Source organism: Quercus lobata, chromosome 11 (assembly GCF_001633185.2).
Source record: "Quercus lobata isolate SW786 chromosome 11, ValleyOak3.0 Primary Assembly, whole genome shotgun sequence".
Lineage (NCBI taxonomy): Eukaryota > Viridiplantae > Streptophyta > Magnoliopsida > Fagales > Fagaceae > Quercus > Quercus lobata.
This window is the reverse complement of record NC_044914.1, coordinates 6,457,008-6,476,650: the sequence shown is the minus strand read 5'-3', so window position 1 is coordinate 6,476,650 and position 19,643 is coordinate 6,457,008. Positions and strand designations below refer to the sequence as shown.

General features: G+C 33.7%; 1 protein-coding gene, 1 long non-coding RNA gene and 1 pseudogene across 3 annotated transcripts; 1 reads left to right on the top strand and 2 right to left on the bottom strand.

The window, feature by feature from the left end:
* LOC115968967 (cyclic nucleotide-gated ion channel 1-like) lies at nucleotides 1–10,034 on the top strand. The gene is made up of 4 exons (XM_031088515.1): nucleotides 1–132; nucleotides 6,794–7,030; nucleotides 8,953–9,343; nucleotides 9,706–10,034. Exons 2-4 carry the CDS (start codon nucleotides 6,863–6,865, stop codon nucleotides 9,732–9,734), a joined length of 588 nt encoding a protein of 195 aa, XP_030944375.1. The 5' UTR covers nucleotides 1–132; nucleotides 6,794–6,862; the 3' UTR covers nucleotides 9,735–10,034.
* Nucleotides 10,035–13,541: 3,507 nt separating this feature from the next.
* LOC115966330 lies at nucleotides 13,542–14,767 on the bottom strand (annotated as a pseudogene).
* Nucleotides 14,768–18,045: 3,278 nt separating this feature from the next.
* Nucleotides 18,046–19,643, bottom strand: LOC115967968. 2 transcript variants are annotated; one of them, XR_004086612.1, is made up of 4 exons: nucleotides 19,563–19,643; nucleotides 19,046–19,170; nucleotides 18,446–18,594; nucleotides 18,046–18,282 (listed from the first exon to the last, which is right to left on the bottom strand). It is a non-coding gene; the product is annotated as an uncharacterized LOC115967968 (long non-coding RNA). The 2 variants fall into 2 exon arrangements; XR_004086611.1 differs by having other exon boundaries at nucleotides 18,046–18,594.

Below are 19,643 nucleotides of genomic sequence, written 5' to 3'. Positions count from 1 at the left end.
ATAGTTGTGGCATTTTGCAGTTCTTTTGGGTCAAACCTCCAAACAAGTAGCTACATATGGGAAAACATCTTTGCACTTGGAATTTCTATCTTTGGTCTGTTATTATTTCTTTATTTCATTGGAAACTTGCAGGTGAGTGCCCAATCCTTTCCTTTCACTTCTTTTTTTTTGAAAATTTTTTGCACTTTATTATTTCTTTATGATAGACCAAAAATATATTGATCCCTTTTGTAAATTAATCAATTAATTATTCAAGTGAATTAATTAGTTTCAATTACACGCAATAAGCGTGGTAGCACAAACAAATCACCAACTAAGTTAAATGTAGCGAAAAATAAATTTGACACAAGTGATTTGTTTACAAATGGGGAAAAACACTGAGGCAAAACCCTAACGGGTGAATGTAAGGTCACAACTCTCGAGAATCCACTATAATCAAAACAAGCAGTTACAAATAAAAGGAATTTCAGTACCTATTACCAATCTACAGTTGAACCCTTACCCAATACCCAATTGGACTTGTGATATAGCGGTAATCTCTCCGTTTAATGCACGACTCCCAATAGCCTTCGCCTGACAAAATCAACCACACAGACGTGCTCAACGGCCTTCCATGACCAATTCCCAAGAAACTCGTCCCAAACAGCAGTTGCACGTGCCTCCATGCATAGACACAGGCTCCGACTCTCCTCACATGTGCCGTCAAGGATTCTCAACTCCTTGATCAGATTATGGTCACACACACTACTATGTAGGCCTTGTTGTTCGCCGATCTACAAAAACCTAAGAATATGGCCCTCATCTGACCCTACAAGCGCTCTCATGTGCCACATGGAAGTCCTACACGCGTTGTTGCCACCACACTCTTGCCACGCATTGAAGAACTACGCCAGCTTTTTATAACGTCATCCATGACATCATCTGATGCCTTAGATTATCTTTGAATTCTCATTAGATTTTTGGACCTTGGATTGTCTTTGAATTCTCAATACCTCATGTGATTCTTTAACCATTTGAATTATCAGCTTTTACATCTTTGATTCTTGGATCAAAGACACTTGGATTTCTAATTCTTGAATTGTGGACTCTTGAGTGGGTGCATCAAGGATTAGTTCTTGGCTCTTCGTCATTTAATTCACGGGCTCTTGCATTTGGATTCTTGGGTGGTAGTCTCCATTGATGTAGGAAGGATTGGTGTTCAAAACTAATATTGTGGGTGCATATGAAATCTACCCAATTTGTGTATAAGCCTGATGCCTCCACCCCTTGAAACCACTTCAACATCTCTCCTTCCATATAATAAGAGGCAATGGGAACCATGAGAAGTGGTGGAGTGTTGTCAAGAGCAAAGAATTTGTAGACCTTGAGAAGCCATCAAAAAGAATATCCACATTTGAGTTTCAGTGACTCCATGAAACTTTGATGAGGTGCAATGAATTCGATCATCTCAAGATCAACTGCTCTAATACCATGTTGTGACTTAAATAATCTCCCAAGTGTAGAGTCACAAAATAATATTTCAGTGTGTCCGAGGTCGAATCCATAAGGAAAAAGAATTTATTAGCAAACCACAAGATAAATTAAAAATTAAAAACAATAAAATTTAATGTAAGAGAAATTTTGATTGAGGGTTTGGTAAAGAAAATTTAGAATGAGGGAAAACAACAATATATTAAGACACTAAGGTTTAAGGGTTCACACACAGCACATCCATTGGTAGTCTTAACAATATTATTTTATAACTCAACTAAAATTCATACAAAGCATGATCTTAGTCTGATGATTTAGCAATTAGAAATCAAGAATTAGTTTTCTAAAATTTGATTCATTTTAGGCAAAATAAAACTAGTGAATTAATTGAAAGGAAATTTTAAGCATCTAACATGCCGGAGTCTATGCTAAATCAAAGAATATACAAAAACAATCACTGTTCTAGATAATTAAATCAATAAAAAACACAAGAACATAAGCACTAAAACCCTAAAATTATTGTCATGAACATACCAATAAATAGTTGGGTTTCACCCTTTTAGTTGAGTTATAAAATAATATTGTTAAATAAAACTAATGTCCATAAATAAAACTCCAAAAATTGTAAATAAATTTTAAATAAAACCTAATTCTCCTTCTAAGGCTGCTAACTCTTGAGTTTTCCCTAAAGAGCCTTTAAATTGTCCAAGAAATCTTATTATAAGATGGATTCTCATTTAGAGAGAATCCCTAGTTTTTAGACTTCATTTAACCAACATTTTTGGCCCATTTAAAGTCAGAATCGGGGTTTTATTAAACTATAAAGTTTTAGCCCTATAAGTTAGCTTTCCAGCACTTGAATCATCAAAATTAATATCAGAGTTGAAAGTTATGCCCAAAATACTAAATGCTATGTAGTCTAGAATCCAAATCTAAATTGGACTTAGATTTGATGTAAATCTCTTTTGATTCCATGCTCCAATTGGACTCAAATTTAGTTAGGTTGACCTTCTTTAACTTCATTATCTCCCTTGTAAAAATAAATTCCATTAGGATTCCTTGCTAGAATTAATTTCATTCTCTACAAAAGACATGTAAATTCCGTGGTTTGTACCCCCTTTATGGCACATCGGCTTGTCGGTTCCTTCTCGTGAAAGTAGGATATGCTACACTCAATCTCCTTGAAAACAATTTTAGATTTGAATCTAGTGCATGCAAGCTTGAGAGTATACGAAGTCTCTTAAAAAGAGATGAATGAGTCACCACTTGGTTATAGGTCCTTAAACCAAAACATGACTCCATGAAGGTCTTTCTACCAGACTAGGTTCAGAGTTAGGGTACAAAATGGGAAGAGGTTAGGCACCCCAAGCCTGCCTAGCTATAGTGACCTTTATATATTGTTGTTCAGCTTGGTGGAAAGTAAGCTATCTTAGAGGCCCAAATGGATGTGCACTTGCATCTAAAGCCTAGGTATAAGCCTATGTATCATGTGTGACAAGCAAGGGAAAGTAGATAAAACATGCGATCATGGAAGCATAGACATGTATAGAATCATACAACTCATGGCATCAAGCTTAAAGCATTAGCATACAGACATGATAGAGGTCAAAACATCAACATCCAAGTATGTGCATGTGTATACCCAATTATGCATGTGCTTGCACGCATGCAAATGGATACCAACCAAGATTGCGAGTTTCTCTCAAATGATGATTATGTCTTATGTAAAAGGGGATCATTAAAATTGATGTGAAGTCTTCTTTGATGTGTGGATATCTTCCCTTTATTAAAATTAGATTTGTCTTGATTTGTCATCAATGATCTTGCATCTTTTAAGGCTTGAATGAGATTTGATTAATTAAGACGGAATTAACTTAACTTTTATGTTACTATTTAAGTTCAAATCAATTACCTTAATAACATTAAAGCTTGTCAAGATACTTTCCTTATCTTTGAATAGTCAACTAATTCCAAAAGGAATTGAATATTAATTGACTATTGATTTTGATTTTTTTAGAAAGTATTTAAGCTTTTATGAGTTGTAAGGTTTTCATTTATTATTTCTAAATATTTTACTTGCCTTATGAGGATTAAAGCAAAATTAGAGAGTGAATGAGAGAGAAGAGATAGACTGCATTAGGGTTTGATACAAGAAAGGAAAGAAAATAAGATATTTTGGGTATTTTGGATTTATTACACATGTGATACAAAAGGAAACAAACATGACAGCATATATACAGTCAAAGCAAATAAAAAAAATGAGGAAAGATAGTAAAATATGGCATTAAAAGTAAATGAAAGAAATCTAGTTTATGCCTAGATTGGCATGCACATCTAGGCTTTAAATAGATTCCCAGAAAAACAACAAAAACATGAACCCTAGCCATCTAAAACATGTGTACACAGGGTATGCGTATGCATCTTATACCATGTGTACGCATCCTAAGGCAAATTAGGGTTTGTTTTTACAAATTTGTAGAAAAATGAAGAAAATGGATCAAACAACCAAAGAAAAGCATGTTATGGTACAAAAGCAACATATTAAAACATTAAAACAACATGAAAAAACATAAAAGAAACAAGAATCAAAAGGAAAAGTGTGGATCATAGCAAAGATCCATATCTCCTCCTCATGGCACTTACAGTGATGTTAATTACCAGCCCTTCAGCTGAAATCAACTACCGCAGTTGAATGTTTGGAGGAATGATTCGAATGGTTCGGTTAGGTTTAGCTTAATGACACTAAGTGGTGTGCTAGAAAAGCTTTGAACCAACTAGAAGTTTTGAACATGAATGAGTAAGAGATTATCTTCTAACCAAAGATGGCTGAAAATCAATCTAATGCTCACATTTTTTGCCCTTCTAGAGGTATTTCAACAAAGTTTCTCTAGGTATTGAAAATCTAGACCATTTAGATGGTGAAAATGGAGGTTTATATAGGAAAAATTGAGATCTAGGATTAGGTTAAACATTTGGGCAGTCAGTTGATCAAGCTGGTTGCCCTAGAATCTCACCAAAATAGAAATTAAGTGATTTAAGGCTTTTGTCCAGATGGTGTGTATGCCATAGATTGAGTGCATACACATCAAATACCTAATGTATGCACCTTTTGTAAGTCTTGGCCCAATTAGGTTAAAAATGGCCTTTTAGGCTTTTGAGCTTGATTCTGAGTCATAGTTGGGCTTGGGCTTGAACTATATTGAGCCACTTTGGGGTTTGTATGCTCATTGTCTCCACACATGATGCTAATCATATTGGTAGCGACTGATTTTCTCGTCATTGGGACTAGGGGATTTGGGTATAGGTCATAATGAAATAGGGTGTCTACAAGACATATTCATGCATTAAAATTCATTTTAAGCACAAAAACAATTATTCAATATTATTCTAAAACCAAATATAAAATGCATGAATTAACAAAAAATAAGTATGATAATACTTTCTAATAATGATATAAATATTCAAAATTAAGCTATTATTATACTTCTTGTTAGGAACTTGGTTATTTCTATTGGGAATAGGTGTAAAGCGTATGGAAATATATGGGAATCGTATGTGAATTGCCTTAATTCAAGATAGTCACACTCCATAAAGAAATATTAAGAAAGAAAGGAAGTGCACCAAGCAAGGAATTACATTTTTTTTTCAAGATATATCAAATTATGGTTCCTTGCACTCTTTATACAACTCAAGCTCTCCTTCTATTGGCCACACATGTAAGGTTGTCCATGGGTTGGGTCATATCAGGTTTGGGCTTAAACAACACTCGACCCAACCTGATTGGGTGGAGCATATCTCAACTCATCGCCGACCAAATTAGGCTAGTTAACGGCAAGTGGTGGTCAATTTGGTTGGAGTTATGGATCTAGAAAACGGAGAAAATTAGGCTAGTTAACGGCAAAAATCAGTGAAAATCTGGTGAGATTTCTCCAAATTTGACAGAAATCTCATCATATCCAGTAAGATCTTGCCAAATCTTGCAAATCTTGCTAGAAAGCTCATATATATTTCGGATAGTTTGTGTATTTTGGCTTTTGAGGAAGGAGACCTGCAACTGACTTGGCAGCATTAATTTCTATAGGAAAAGACCCTCTGCTGACCACTAGAGTAGTCAAGTTGGGTTACGGTTGGCTTGAATCCAGTGGGGTTTATCACTTAGCTTGGGTAACCGAGTGGGTTGGACAACCCTACACACATAGGTCTAACTCTATCATAATCCCAACATGTGTAACTGATTCAATCCTATCTATTTTACTTGGAACTTAACTACTAATTGAAGGGATGTAAGGATAAGATTATTTGGATAAGAGGATCTTACAAGAAGTGTGGGGTTACTAACATAACTTCTTCCAGCAAATGGCATTCCATCAACAAAGTTGTGTTCTCTGCATTAATTAGAAGCTAGATAGGTTAGTATTTTTTTTTGCATATTCCACAAGCTAGCAACTAGTTGTTACCCTTTGGGAACTTTTTCGCATATTGCACAAGTTGGTGATTGAGTTGTTGGTATTTTCTTTTTGGGGAAAGTATAAAAAGGGCACCATAGTTTTATAATTAGGACACATTAAACCTTACACTTTTAAATGAGACTCATTAAACCCATGACTTTCATAAATATACACAAAAAATCCTTCCAAACAAATTTCACCCTCACATGTGAAATGTAAATTTATAAAAGTTAGGAGTTTAATTAAAGTGTCTCAGATCTCAATTGAAATTCTGGAGTTTAATATATCCTAATTATAAATTTATGAGGTTTTTCTTGTACTTTACCCCTTTTTTTTATTTTTTGTCTGAATCTTGTTCCCTTCGTTTTCCCCTCCACAAGATTGTTTAAGTCTATAAATTCTACCCCATTTCCTATCTACATCTCTCTTTTTTCATTTATTTATTTTTTGAAAAAAGAAAAGGGTTTTTTTTTTTTTTTGAGAAGATGGAAAAAGAAAAGTTGTGTGGAAGTAGAACATTGAGATGTATAATTGTAAAATATTACTCCCTCCGTCCCACTTTGTTTATCTTGTTTGAAAATTCAAACTTTTTAAGGAAACATCATTTATTGTCTTGTCTACCATTTAAAAATGTATAAATTTCCAAAACTACCCTTAAATAAATTTATCAAAAGATAGAATTATTAATAAAATAAGGATATAATAGGAACATTAGTAAATTAATAACTTTTATTTTTTAGAAATAGAACAATATTTTAAGATATCCTAAAATAAAATAGATGACAAATAAAGTAGGACGGAGTGAGTATTAGTTTTAATGCCTAAACATGGTAAGATTTGGCGAGTTGAACTGACTAGCAGAAGTGGGACGACAGATATACTTGGAGTGGAGAACAACAAAAGAACAAAAGTGGAGAAAACGACAAAAAAGCCTTAAAAAGTGGATGGACAAACACGACTTTGATAGAACAACAGGGGACAAGATTATTGACCACATGGCTAAGAGCTATGATGCAGACGATGACGTTCATGTAGAGACCCTTATCCCTGGTCTTCCTCGTGAACTTCGAAGCGCTGTCAACTGCCATATCTGCTTAAATCTGCTCAAGAGTGTGAGTTTCACTACTTTTATAAATTTGCTAAATAGCTGCTTGCCCCATGCATGGTGACAATGTACACACTTTGGAAATATTCTAATTGAATAGTTAATAAAATATAAAGAAATATCATTTAACATAAAAATTAAAATTTATAAGTTTTGTATATTTCAATTAGTTTGATTGGTAAAATCTTTTATGGTGAAATATATTTATGTAATTATACTTAAAAAAAATTTATTAAAAAAATTTGTCATTTTTATGACCGTTGTGTAATTTTATAGCTTATAAAAAAAATATTTGCTCCCTTTTGCATTTAGTATGTTAGGTAATAATCTTGAATAACAGTTAAGAAATAAGTATTTACTAGCTTTAATATATATTTTATAGTGACAAAGACTAATTTTTGAAAATTAATAGTAAAATCCTACCAGATTCAATCTAATAATAAAATATCATTTGAGAATTAAATAAAAATGTTGAATATATAGATTTTAGAATTTACTAGTGTACTGTGTACATAAGAACGGTCGTGGCTACGTTTGGTAAGTTTTGGAAAATAGAAATTCTAGTAATATCAAATTCTAACCAAACGAAATTTGCAAAATACATTGTTTGGAGAAATAAAGTTTTAAATAATGGATCTCAAAAAAAAAAAAAAGTTTTAAATAATGCTTAAATAAGTGAGAAAATAATCATGCTCATTAAAATGCGTTTGATTATGCTTTTTGAGTATATATTTTTTTAATTTATTATTAAAATTTTCTACGATATGTTAATCATTTTAGTAAATAATAGATCAAGCACAAGGAAAAAAAAATTAAACGCTAGAGCTAGTATAATTAGATCTACGAAAACATTATAACAAAAAACTCATTTTTAATTGGATAATTTGTACAAAAATGAGAAGAAAAAAAAAAGGCCTAATTGATTCCGCTAACATCCATATTTTTTTCATAGCTTTTGTAATTTATGTACAATTTTACACAATTTCTTAACAATTTATAGAGATTTATGCACAAACAATTTTCCACAAAAGTCGTGAATGTGTATGGGCTTGCATCATAGACAGCAGTGGGTTTCTATGGCTTGTGAGTTGGGCGTGGGTGGGTGAAATGAGAATCCTCAGCTCTAAGGATTACTGTTCTGATTTTGTTTTTTTTTTTTTATAAGAATTACTGTCCTGACTTAATTGTAGAGGTTAGGGAAAATGAAATTGAAAACTGAAAACTGAAACTGAAAAATACTGTAGCAAAATAATTTTTAAATGTATGAATAATACCTTGGGACCAATTTTTAATGAAAAAGTTACTGAAAAGTGTAGTTTGTGGGACCCATAAACAGTGCACGAGAGCATTGTTCACAAAAGAAAAGTCAAAAAGTTACGGCTAGAAAAAAAAAAAAAAAAAATCTGAAATACAAATGTGCGTCTGGGAAGCGCGTTTTATCTAATACAAAGAAGAGTTAAAAAACACAACCAAAATTTTTTTTCAAAACGTATTCTTTATGCCTAGAAAATTAGCTACTAAATGCATTCATAGAGTACCTATAATGAAACAATGTTATTCGACTAGAAGTAAACAGGCTGACCTAAAAATTTTTTTTTTCTCACCATTATACTTTTAAAAATAAAATATTAAATATTTCTTAGCTCCTTTACTTATAATAATAATTATTTGGGGAATTATATAGATATTGTAGAAATTTTAGTTAATATAATGAAAGTTGGTTTTTACACTGTGTTTAAATGACTCAATATTTTTTTTTGATGAATTGTCAAATGACTGAATATAAGCATTAAGCTTGACATGCTTTTAGTACGTAATTTATTATAAGTATAGTAACATTGTTAAGATAATTTGCATTACGTGAAACTCAATTACCAACTATTAAGAGGTATACACAAACTTATAGTAATTTTTTTTTTCCTTGATCAGCTGAAAATCATAAAAGACAGTGGGTTGGCCAAGCATGAGTCACTGTTGCTTAAAATCTGCGACTCTCTTCAACCAATGTTCTATAACAAGTACTGCTACATTGTTAGGGAGGGAGACCCAATTGATGCGGTATTCTTTATTACAGCTGGCACTGTATGGACTTATACAAGCAATAATGGTGAAGGATCTGAGTCTCAACATACTGAGCATCTAAAAGATCAGTACTTTGGAGGAGAACTTCTTGAATTGGTTTTGACATCTACCTCCGGTGACATATCCAACTTATCAAAAGTCCAAGTTTTTTCAAAAACCCTGAAAACATACACAAAAGTGGAAGCCTTTGCTCTAATGGCCCATGACTTGAAACGAATTTGGCAATCTAACCGTATCAGTAAGTTAATAAGTTTCATTTTATTTTACACTAAAAACTTACATTTTCTATTTTACACACCAATTTTTACAAAACACCCACATTAGTCTATTTATTCTACATATTTATTTAATAAAATATTCATTCTTTTACAATTTTTTATTATTTCCTCACTCACTACTCCTCTCTCTTACATACCCAACACTACCAAAAAAATAATAAAATATTATATACATGTACTATAGTAATCATGCATATATGCACGGTTATTGTAACACTTGTGCATTTATACACAATTTTATACCCACTGATGTTGGTGTTTTTTTGGCCAAAATGTGCATATCTCAACATTTTTTCTATTTTGCATTATTTTGCACTTACAGATCCAAGTGCTCTAACTTGTCCCAATTAAGTTCAGAGTTCTAGGCAGCTTCACTTGTACAACAAATCCGGCACCGCAATCACCCGAAGATGTATGATAGTGATAGCGTTGGTGGTAGTTTGATCAAGAAAACTCCAGAATCCAGCAAAGCCTGACAGTACTATTGTTGCAAAGCAATAGTTTGTTTTGATGTATTTGAAGTATTTAGTTTTTATAGTCATAAGGTTGCTACTTGTTTGGATTCTGAAAATGATAATGGTAGAATTATAAAAAGAGTAATGTGTGAAACAATAAATTGTTTAGGGTAACATTTTTCAATTCAAATAAGGATTTTGCATAAAATCTTATGCTTTCACCTTTACCTAATTCTAGTTTGTGAGTTATAACTCATGCTATATCCTATTTCGTTTCGCCCTATACTCGAGATCCTCTATCTCAATGATAAAAAATCAAATTAATATCAAAATTATTAATGTCGTGTATGAAACTCCATAACCCCAAAAGAACATAACACCCAAGTTTGCCCCAAATCCCATTTCTAGCCAATTTTGCAAACAGCTTAGCTAATATGCGTACACTGATTATTTGATGCATACAAACCAAAGTTGTGGCATACACTGATACACACCAAAGTTGTGGCGTACGCATCTTTAGTCAATCAGCCTGGCCAACTATCTGGCCAGGATATCCCACCAAACCCTACAGCCTAATAAACTCTATAAATACTACCATTTTCCACATTCAAAAGATCCCACTTTTTTCACCTATAGCGAAACTTTGCCAAAATCACTATAAAATACTTTTGAGTTTCAAAGAATGTGAAAACAGTTTTTGTAAGGACTTGATTGAGTTTTATAACATGTAGTTGCTAGAAAGCTATTTTTTTTTTCTCATAATTTCTCAGTTACACTCACTTTTTTCACTCACTCTTTTTATGATCCCTTCGGTACCATTTCATTAGTCTTAGGTTTCTCCACCAAAATGCCTAAAAAACTTACCTTTGTTCGACATATTGATTCACACATATAGCTGTAGTAGTCAATTTTAACCAATGGACCGATCTCTACAGTCATGTAAAGTGCTATATGTGTGAGGTATAGATCTTTTGCATGACCCATATTTCTTGTCCTTGATTTATTATTATTTTTGTTGTTGTTGTTACTGCTGCTGCTGCTTTTTTTTTTTTTTTTTTTTTTTTTTTTTTTTTTTTTTTATTTTATGTTTTGTTATTAATATGATGTGGGATGTATTGCTTTATGTTTTTTATTTTTTTATATGTTTTGTGACTAATGTGATGCCTTGTATATTGTATTATGTTCTTTTTTTCATTTGTTTTTATGTTTTGTTATTAATATAATGCATAATGTATGATAATTTAAATGATAACATGTTGTTTATTTATGTTTTAATTTTAATTTAAGAGAAATAATATGAATCTAAAAATTTGGTTGAAACCTAGGATTTTAAGTTAGCAGGGGCTAGAGTAAAAAGAAAAAAAAAAACTCCAAGTAGGCATCCATAGAGTATTAAAAAATTATAAATACTTAAAATCATTGTTTTTAAATACATTAAGATACAATCATTTACTAACAAAGACAAAAACAAAAAAAAAAAAATAATGTTTTTTTTTTAAATATTAGGCTGACTAGGATTTTTTTTTAAAAAAATTTAGAGCATTCATAGTGATGATACTAAAAATTTTAACTTTTACCACATCACTTTACAATACACTAAATATCAAATGTTCTATTTTTTTTTTCACTTCATTTAAAATAATATAAACAACTCATTAAACATAAATTTTTGGTTTTAACTTCTCTAATAACACATAATTTCTTAGTTCTTTGGTAGTAAAATAGTTTTTTTTTTTTTTGGGCTAAAATACAATCACTATTGCGAATGTTTTTATTGTTTTTGTTAAATTTTTAGGTTAAATATTTGCTAATTGGGTGAGACTAGTTAGGCTTATTGAGGAGAAAGAGCGCTAAGATTTTGAAATGGCACCCAATTACATAAATAAAATATATTATAACTATATATATATATATATATATAGATATATAAAATAAAATTTGGACCCGGGGGACCTGGGCCCCCACCTGGGTCATTGAAACCCAAATGTGTACATGTTTCTAGGTAGAACTCAAATTCTGACTTTCTTTCTTTCTTTTTCTTTATTGTACGTAATAGTAGAACTCAGATTCTGACTTTCTTTTTTCTTTCTTTCTTTCTTTTTCTTTATTGTACGTAATAGGTGTTATATAGTTTTCCCTTTTATTTTCTTTTTGTAATTAATTTATTTTATGCATTTTTTGTTTTATTTTAGTTTTATAAAACCTAGAGCACCAAAAATATTTAGCCTGGTAACTTCGAATTTTTTTTTCAAATTAAACGTTGGACATTTTGTTTATTAAAAGATAGAAAAAGAAAGAACTATTTAAAACCTTAATAAAAAATTTTATTCGGTTTTGGCCTTAAATAAATTAAATAAGTTTTAAAATTTTCGATTCTAAAAAAAATAATTAGATTCTTTCCTTTGAAAAAAAGAAAAAAAAAATCCCATTAAAAATCTATGGGTAGTCCATTTGGTTTAGCCTAATAACTCAGCCCACTAAAGTTAAATGGCCATTGCCCATAGGCAGAACCATAAGTTGAATTTTTCCTTTTCGGCCTGACCTTGCTCGACCTATTGATTGGTTAGCGGATTAGTTGACCCGACCCACTAAGCCTAGTAAAAAGGGGCCAGGCCAGCCCAATGACGACACTTTTTAACAGTAAATCATTCAAGTCATCAAATCCTGACATCAATAATACTAAATTTTGTTGAGGGATGGAACTATTTCGTAGCAGCCAACAGCACTACCATCTTACAAAAAAACATGGTTTTCTAATTTAGTTGCTACAGATTTCGATGGAACATGTTGAGAATATCTCAAGCACTAATAAACAACATTATTATTAATTTGAACAACTGGATTGTATTTGTATGGCTCCAATAAGGAACAATATTTGCATATTCATAGATAAAATTGCTTCCTCATTTTTCCACCAAGCCAGGAGTTCTATTGGCTTTGATTCATGTATGTGATGATATTGCTTATTTCATGAGGATGTGGTAGGATGAATAATCAACTATGAGAGAGAGAGAGAGAGAATAGTTATATAGAAAAGCATTTGAAGCCAGCCAAGCATAGGAACAAACTAGACATGTGAAAGAGGCTCTATAGGAATAAAAGACGAGAAACTTTATTCTCTTCCTTCCTGAAATTATGGATTCTGTCCTACAAAAGTTGTCCCTATTGCCTAAAAGATGAGACAACAAGAATTTTCCAGACAAAGAAGCCATGTGATCAATGTACTCCCTTGTCGACTTGAGTGCTATACAATATTTCTGGGGCACATTGAGCAATCCATGAAACCAGGTTATCAGCCCTTAATAATTATCATATGCATCTGGCATATGCAACCTCTCGATCACAACATGTGAGTCACGCAAAATTGATTTGTGGGGTTCACATTCTATGAGAGGGAGAATGTTTTATATGCCGGCTGCAAAAGATACCTTCTCGTCACCAACACTCCACCTCAACCTGCTTGATAAGTACCCCCCATTCACAAACATTACTTACCATGCATAAAGAATTCCAAATGCAGTTTGATTTCAGACATGAATACATTTGACACATAGAATGTCTTGTCTTCTAGATTGCAAAATTTGAACTGAAGTTATGCCATATTTCGATGGCTCTTAGCTCCCACTACGCTATCCTACAAAGCAATTAGGAAAAGTTGAGGAAAAATGATACCTTGGGAACTAGAAGCCTCAAAAGTCAAAATTCACAGAATTTTTGGCAAAAAGAGAATGAGGCCAGAAGCCAAAATCACTGGCTTTTGCAGACTCCCAACTGTCCTTTCTGTGCCACCATAATATGGCTCAATCATTACTGGAAATTTGCAACTTCCAACTGATGGATCATTTTTGGTGATCATTGAGACATTGGGAAACTTGCAGGATCCATCAAGCTGATTATTTCTCTAATAGTAACTGTTAAATGCATAAGAGACATTACCCCGAGCATCCAAATTTGCACAAGATGTCCCATAACCAAGGGTAGTGCAATCAGCAAGTCCACAGGCATAGCTCACACTTGGTGACACTTGTGGGTCATCAAGTTTAGCTGATGGCTTCATCACACACCACTTTTGGTCCAGATACTTCACACCCCGTGCCGCAACCAGGGCTCCTGAATTTGTCGTACCAAGATTAAGCTGGTATTTTGTTGACCCATCATAATTAAAGATCCCCCACTGGCGTTCAAAATTTCCTGGTTGAACGCTCTTAGCATCCTCGTCAATCAAACTAAATAAATACACATCAACTGCCCCAGGTCTCATAGGGGTTCCTCTCCCACCCAATATATGGGTCATAAAATCTTGGTTGAACTGCTGTGCATACTCTATATTAGCATTCCGATCCCCATCAGTTGGCCAGCCAATCTCTCCAACTATGATTGGCAAATTTCCAAAACCATTCTTTTGTAGTGCCCACACAAGAGTGTCGTAGTTTGCATCAAACATATTGTAATATGATGTCCCACCATCAGTTATAGGTGTTGCCTTTTCTCGTTCTTTTAGATTTCAAATAGTACAGAGTTTCATGAGTGATAAGAATATTGTTAGTGATGAGTCTCTCTGACATGAAAGCACTCTGGGTCTCAGATATCATATTTGGCAGAAGAGGTTTTAAGTGATTTGCTAGAACTTTAGCTATCAATTTAAACAACACATTACTCAAGCTAATGGGTCGAAAATCAATGACTCTTCTTGGACTCTGCACTTTTGGGATGAGAGTTAGAAAGGTTTAGTTAAGGTTTGCAGGGATGGTACCATAATTAAGAACTGTGAGCATTGCCCTCTGAGACCTCCATTCCAACCTTATTGCAATATTGTTTATAGCACAGAGGAGGGAAACCATCTTGTCTTGGCGCTGTTTCTGCATCCATCTGCTTGAGGGAAAACTGAACTTCCCTTGATTCAAAGGGTCTAAGCAACTCATCATTCATTTCTGCTGAAACTCTTGTTTCCATCCCACCAAGCACTGAATCAAATTCTATGGGAGACGCCGTGAAAAATAGTGAAGAGTAATAGTTAACCAGCAAATCCCAACCTGGTGTTCATCCTCAATCCAAACCCCCTGTTCATTTTCAAGACCCGAAATAAAATTTCTTTTATTTCTCTCAGTTGCTCTACACAATGGAAGTACTTTGTATTTTGATCGCCATTTCTCAACCACTATCTTGGATCACTGATTCCACATGCAATTTTCCAAATCCATGAGCTTCTCAATCTCCTCATTTAGCTGTTGCACATAGGCATGACTTCGTCCAGCCATTGAGACAGCCTTGGCCTAAATAAGCTATTTTCTATTTCAAGCTAGCAAAATACGGATATTACCAAAGTATTTTTATCCCACAATTGGAGTTGAGTTTGAAAATTACTGACCGTTCCCAAAACCTTACCCATTGGATCATCAACAGAGCACATGTACCAAGTTGAATGAACCACTCCTTAACAGCACAATGAACAAGTTGTCAAACTTCAAGCGACACTGTAATCATTCCAATTTGGATTTTTTCTATTTTTTTTTTTTCCATCAGAAAAACCAAACAGGGACCTTTACCTTCACCAAATTGGAAAGCTCGCGAACTCATTGGTAGTTTCCAAGCCCACGACAATTCCATCTAATACAATTCATGATGAGCGGCGGGGTTGGATTTCAACCACCACTCATGAGATGATTTGGGAGAGAGCTCCATTGGAGCACACAGTTCTTTTTTTTTTTTTTTTTTTTTTTTTTGAGTTTGAGTGTCTAAGGACTGCACTGATGGTCGTTCCCTGGTTTTTTTTAAAAAATAACCATAAAACACATTCTATATTATAAGTTAGACAACGTTTGAAACATATTGCATATCTAACAATTCGAGTTTAGTAGACTCGATTTACCCAGAAAGTTGAGGTGGAGAAAGTACAAAATCGAGTTTACTGAACTCGATTTCTATACATAAAAATCGAGTTCACTGAACTCGATTTCTATGTATAGAAACCGAGTTTAACAAACTCGGTTTCTGTACATAGAAATCGAGTTTATTAAAATCGATTTCTATGTAAATCGAACACTCATCTTCTGCTCAAAAAATCCAGAGAACGAAGAAGAGAGAAGCAACGGAGAGTTCAAAATGAAGAAGAAAGAAGCAACGAATGAAAACCCAGGCGCCGATTCTGACCAAACCCAAGCGCCTGAAGCTTCAGGCGATGGAAAACGCAGAGATCGGATCATTTTTGCATCGTCGCGGCGGCGATTCTGACCAAACCCAAGCGCCGATCTGACCAAACCCAGGCGCCCGAAGCTTCAGGCGATGCAAAACGCAGAGATCGTGTCCGATCTCTGCGTTTTGCATCGCCTGAAGCTTCAAGCGCCTGGGTTTGGACAGAATCGCCACCGCGACGATGCAAAAACGATGAAGCTTCAGGCGCCTGGGTTCGGTTAGAATCGGCGCCTGGGTTTCATTCGTTGCTTCTTTCTTCTTCATTTTGAACTCTCCGTTGCTTCTCTTCTTCGTTCTCTGGATTTTTTGAGCAGAGACGAGGGTTGGATATACATAGAAATCGATTTTAATAAACTCGATTTCTATGTACAGAAACCGAGTTTGTTAATCTCGGTTTCTATACATAGAAATCGAGTTCAGTAAACTCGATTTCTATGTATAGAAATCGAGTTCAGTAAACTCGATTTTGTACTTTCTCCACCTCAGCATTCTGGGTAAATCGAGTCTACTGAACTCGAATTGTTAGATATGCAATATGTTTCAAACGTTGTCTAACTTATAATATAGAATGTGTTTTATGGTTATTTTTTTAAAAAAACCTCGTTCCCTTATTAAGGTCATAGAGTCTTCTACGTTAATATATCCTTAGACCATACGATCTACCTTGGACCATTTACTCAGCTGATTGGGCTTTAGACTCATATTAGGCCCAGGACCGTTGGTAATATCTTGGAGAGGAGGCTTGACTTTGCTGGCTGAGAAAATCAATATGGGGGTGGGCTTATCTTCAGGTATTGGCCCAATAATTGGCTTTGTGTGGCCCATTTCAATATTACAAAAGCTTGCCACACCCTTCAAATCTGGATCACTTAGGTTGCGTTTGGCAACATGTAACAGGTGAAAATATTTTTAGGAAAGGAAAATATTTTCAAGTATTTGACTGCATCTTGAAAATTGTATTGAAAGATATTTTCAAGTGTTTGATAACATTCTGAAAATAATATTTTTCTACATTTTTCTCACATTTTCTCAGCTATTTTCTCAACTTCTAAACAAATTTTATAATAGAAAATTTCAATATATAAACTTTAGAAACAAAAATCAAAATAAAACCAATCATTAAACTCTTAAACTTGGTGAAACTGGAGAAAGGGAGGAAGAAAGAGTGAGAGATTGAGGGAAAGAGAGAGTAGATCGAGAAAGAAATAGAGATCTGATCGATGGGGGTCAATCTAGAGGCGGTGGCGACAAGATTGAGAGGTGGAGGAGACAAGCTACAAGGCGGCGGCAGCGATGACGACGAACTTCGATCTAGAGCTTTGAACGACGACGAGCTTTAGGCAGCAGCGACGACGAGCTTCAGGCATGACGACGGGGCCGTGGGTCAGGGGCTAGTTCTGGGCTTCACCAGCGGTACTCCTTCCTTCTCGGCATGGGCTCAGCATGAGTAGCTCTCTCCCTCTTGCCTTGTGTGAGTCCAGAAATTGTTTGAAGGTAAAATAGATGTGTAATCTATTTTACGGGTCAAAGGGCATATTTTACCGTCAAATTTTTTTATTTTCAGTTTGACTATATTTTACATGTGCATCCACACATAAAAGGGTGTAAAATATTTTCCCAATTTCATTTACACCCGAAACAAATGCAGCCTTATTTACTTGGAATTCTCGGAATTATCTCCCTTCTTGCTATTCTCGTGAAAGCCAATAAAGTGATCTGGGGGAACGGCTAAAAGTTGATGCGTGGAGGAATCAAAGCCCACTGATTCGTTTCTAGGATTTTTGTTGTCATATTTCCGCAAATCAAGGTCAATTTCCTGCAGCTTAGCAAAGAAAGGATCAACTCCAGAGAATTGACCCGAGAATTGGGCACCTTGTTGGGATCTTTACTAACGTTTGCTAGAGTAGACTTTGGCAAAATTGAATTCTGGCCAGCTGGAAATTCAAATGGAATAGTTGATCGGGGGAGAGTAAATTCTGCATTAATGTCGCCTTCAAGAAAATTTTTCAAAATCCAACACCTAATTGTAATGTGTAAGACACAAATAAACACAAAATCATAAGATTTCAAGTTAGTATAATATACAAATGAATAAAAGAATTGAAAGTCAAAGATTTCAAGTTTTGCATATCTACTCTTTGATTCATTGTGACTGTTTTGGTTCTCATTAAAATTATAAAATATGCAGATTGAAGTGGCTTTTCATTCTTCTTCTCATAGTCATGCTCCAGTTCCTCCCAACACATAGACACCTAATAATTAGATAAAACATATATAAAAAAATATGCTAAAGTTCCAAAGATTGGTCATTTGGTTGCATTCAGATAAAATAATAATAATAATAACGGAAGAGAGAACAAACAATCTGTGCAAGAGTATAAAACTAAAAGAGAAGAAAAACAATCTGTCCAATACCAGAACAATCTCATATACATAATATTCGACTCCATGCTTCATCCGATTGTGTCAGATTAACAATTAATACAGTAATATCTTCATCAGTATTAGAGGGGACTGGTTTGACAGTAGTGAAGGGTCTCCCATAAATCTCTCTCCAACTCTCTCTGCACAACACATATTCATTACCAAAAAAAAAAAAATCACTAAAAACTATAACAGAACAGAAGGGCCTAAAACAAAATTGGAACAGAAAATTAATAATTCCGTTGAAATTGTAATTCCAAAAACATACTTTCAAGAAGCTAAACTGCATAAAACACACAACCAACATAATATATGTTCAAATGAAAATCCCAAACTAAAATAAAGCACAATCTTCTAGTCATTTGATTTAGATTTAGAAAGCAAGTATTCTATTGCAATGATCATTATAACTTATTCAACAGATTTTAACACCTTTAAATTTAAAGCAACAAAATTAAACAACAATTAATTTGCATTTGTCAAATGACTACACTACAACATTCAAGCTTCAACAACAGATTTTAACAATGATCAAGTAAACCATTAAATAAAAAAATAAAAAAACTAAAACACATAGGTTTGCCAGCATACCCCCTAACCCAAATTCCTCCGCCAATACCAATACCAAAAAACCCTTTCAATTATTTCTCCGCCTTTTCTGCTTCTTGGTGTTGTAGATGTCTTCAATCATGCTCTGCTTTTTCTCATCATTCAACCTTAATTAAAACCAACAACCCAAATAGTATTAATAATTGATGAAAGTTTTTAAATAATAATAACTTCTATAAATCAAAAGTCCTAAATTACAAAAATTTTAAAATAAGAATATAGTTCCTGTAATCTAGATTCAGTGTGTGAATACTCAACAAAGCAACCATAATATACATAACCATAGAAAAGAAAACTCAGTTCTCACACGACACAACAACAATAGCCAATAATAATAACAACAACAAAAATTTCAATAATACAAAGCCTAGAATAGCCAATACTATTTCTAAATTTAAGCGTGATTGGAATACAAAACGTGATGGGGCTACGAAAACAATTAGTATTCAAGTGGGTTGTGCCTGGAAACATAAATTAAAAAAAAAAAAAAAAAATTTACCAAAATTGCAAATGGGTGTGTTCAAAGTTGAGGCTTTGGTTGATTTTGGAACTTGATAAACGAAGAGGCTGAGAAAAGGAG

What these genes read in the sequence shown, in the direction of transcription:
- LOC115968967 (XM_031088515.1), top strand. Translation starts at nt 6,863, where the DNA reads ATGGACAAACACGACTTTGATAGAACAACAGGGGACAAGATTATTGAC. An exon ending in GCTTAAATCTGCTCAAGAGT is followed by an intron (nt 7,031 to 8,952) that starts GTGAGTTTCACT and finishes TTCCTTGATCAG; the next exon opens with CTGAAAATCATAAAAGACAG. An exon ending in TTGGCAATCTAACCGTATCA is followed by an intron (nt 9,344 to 9,705) that starts GTAAGTTAATAA and finishes TTGCACTTACAG; the next exon opens with ATCCAAGTGCTCTAACTTGT.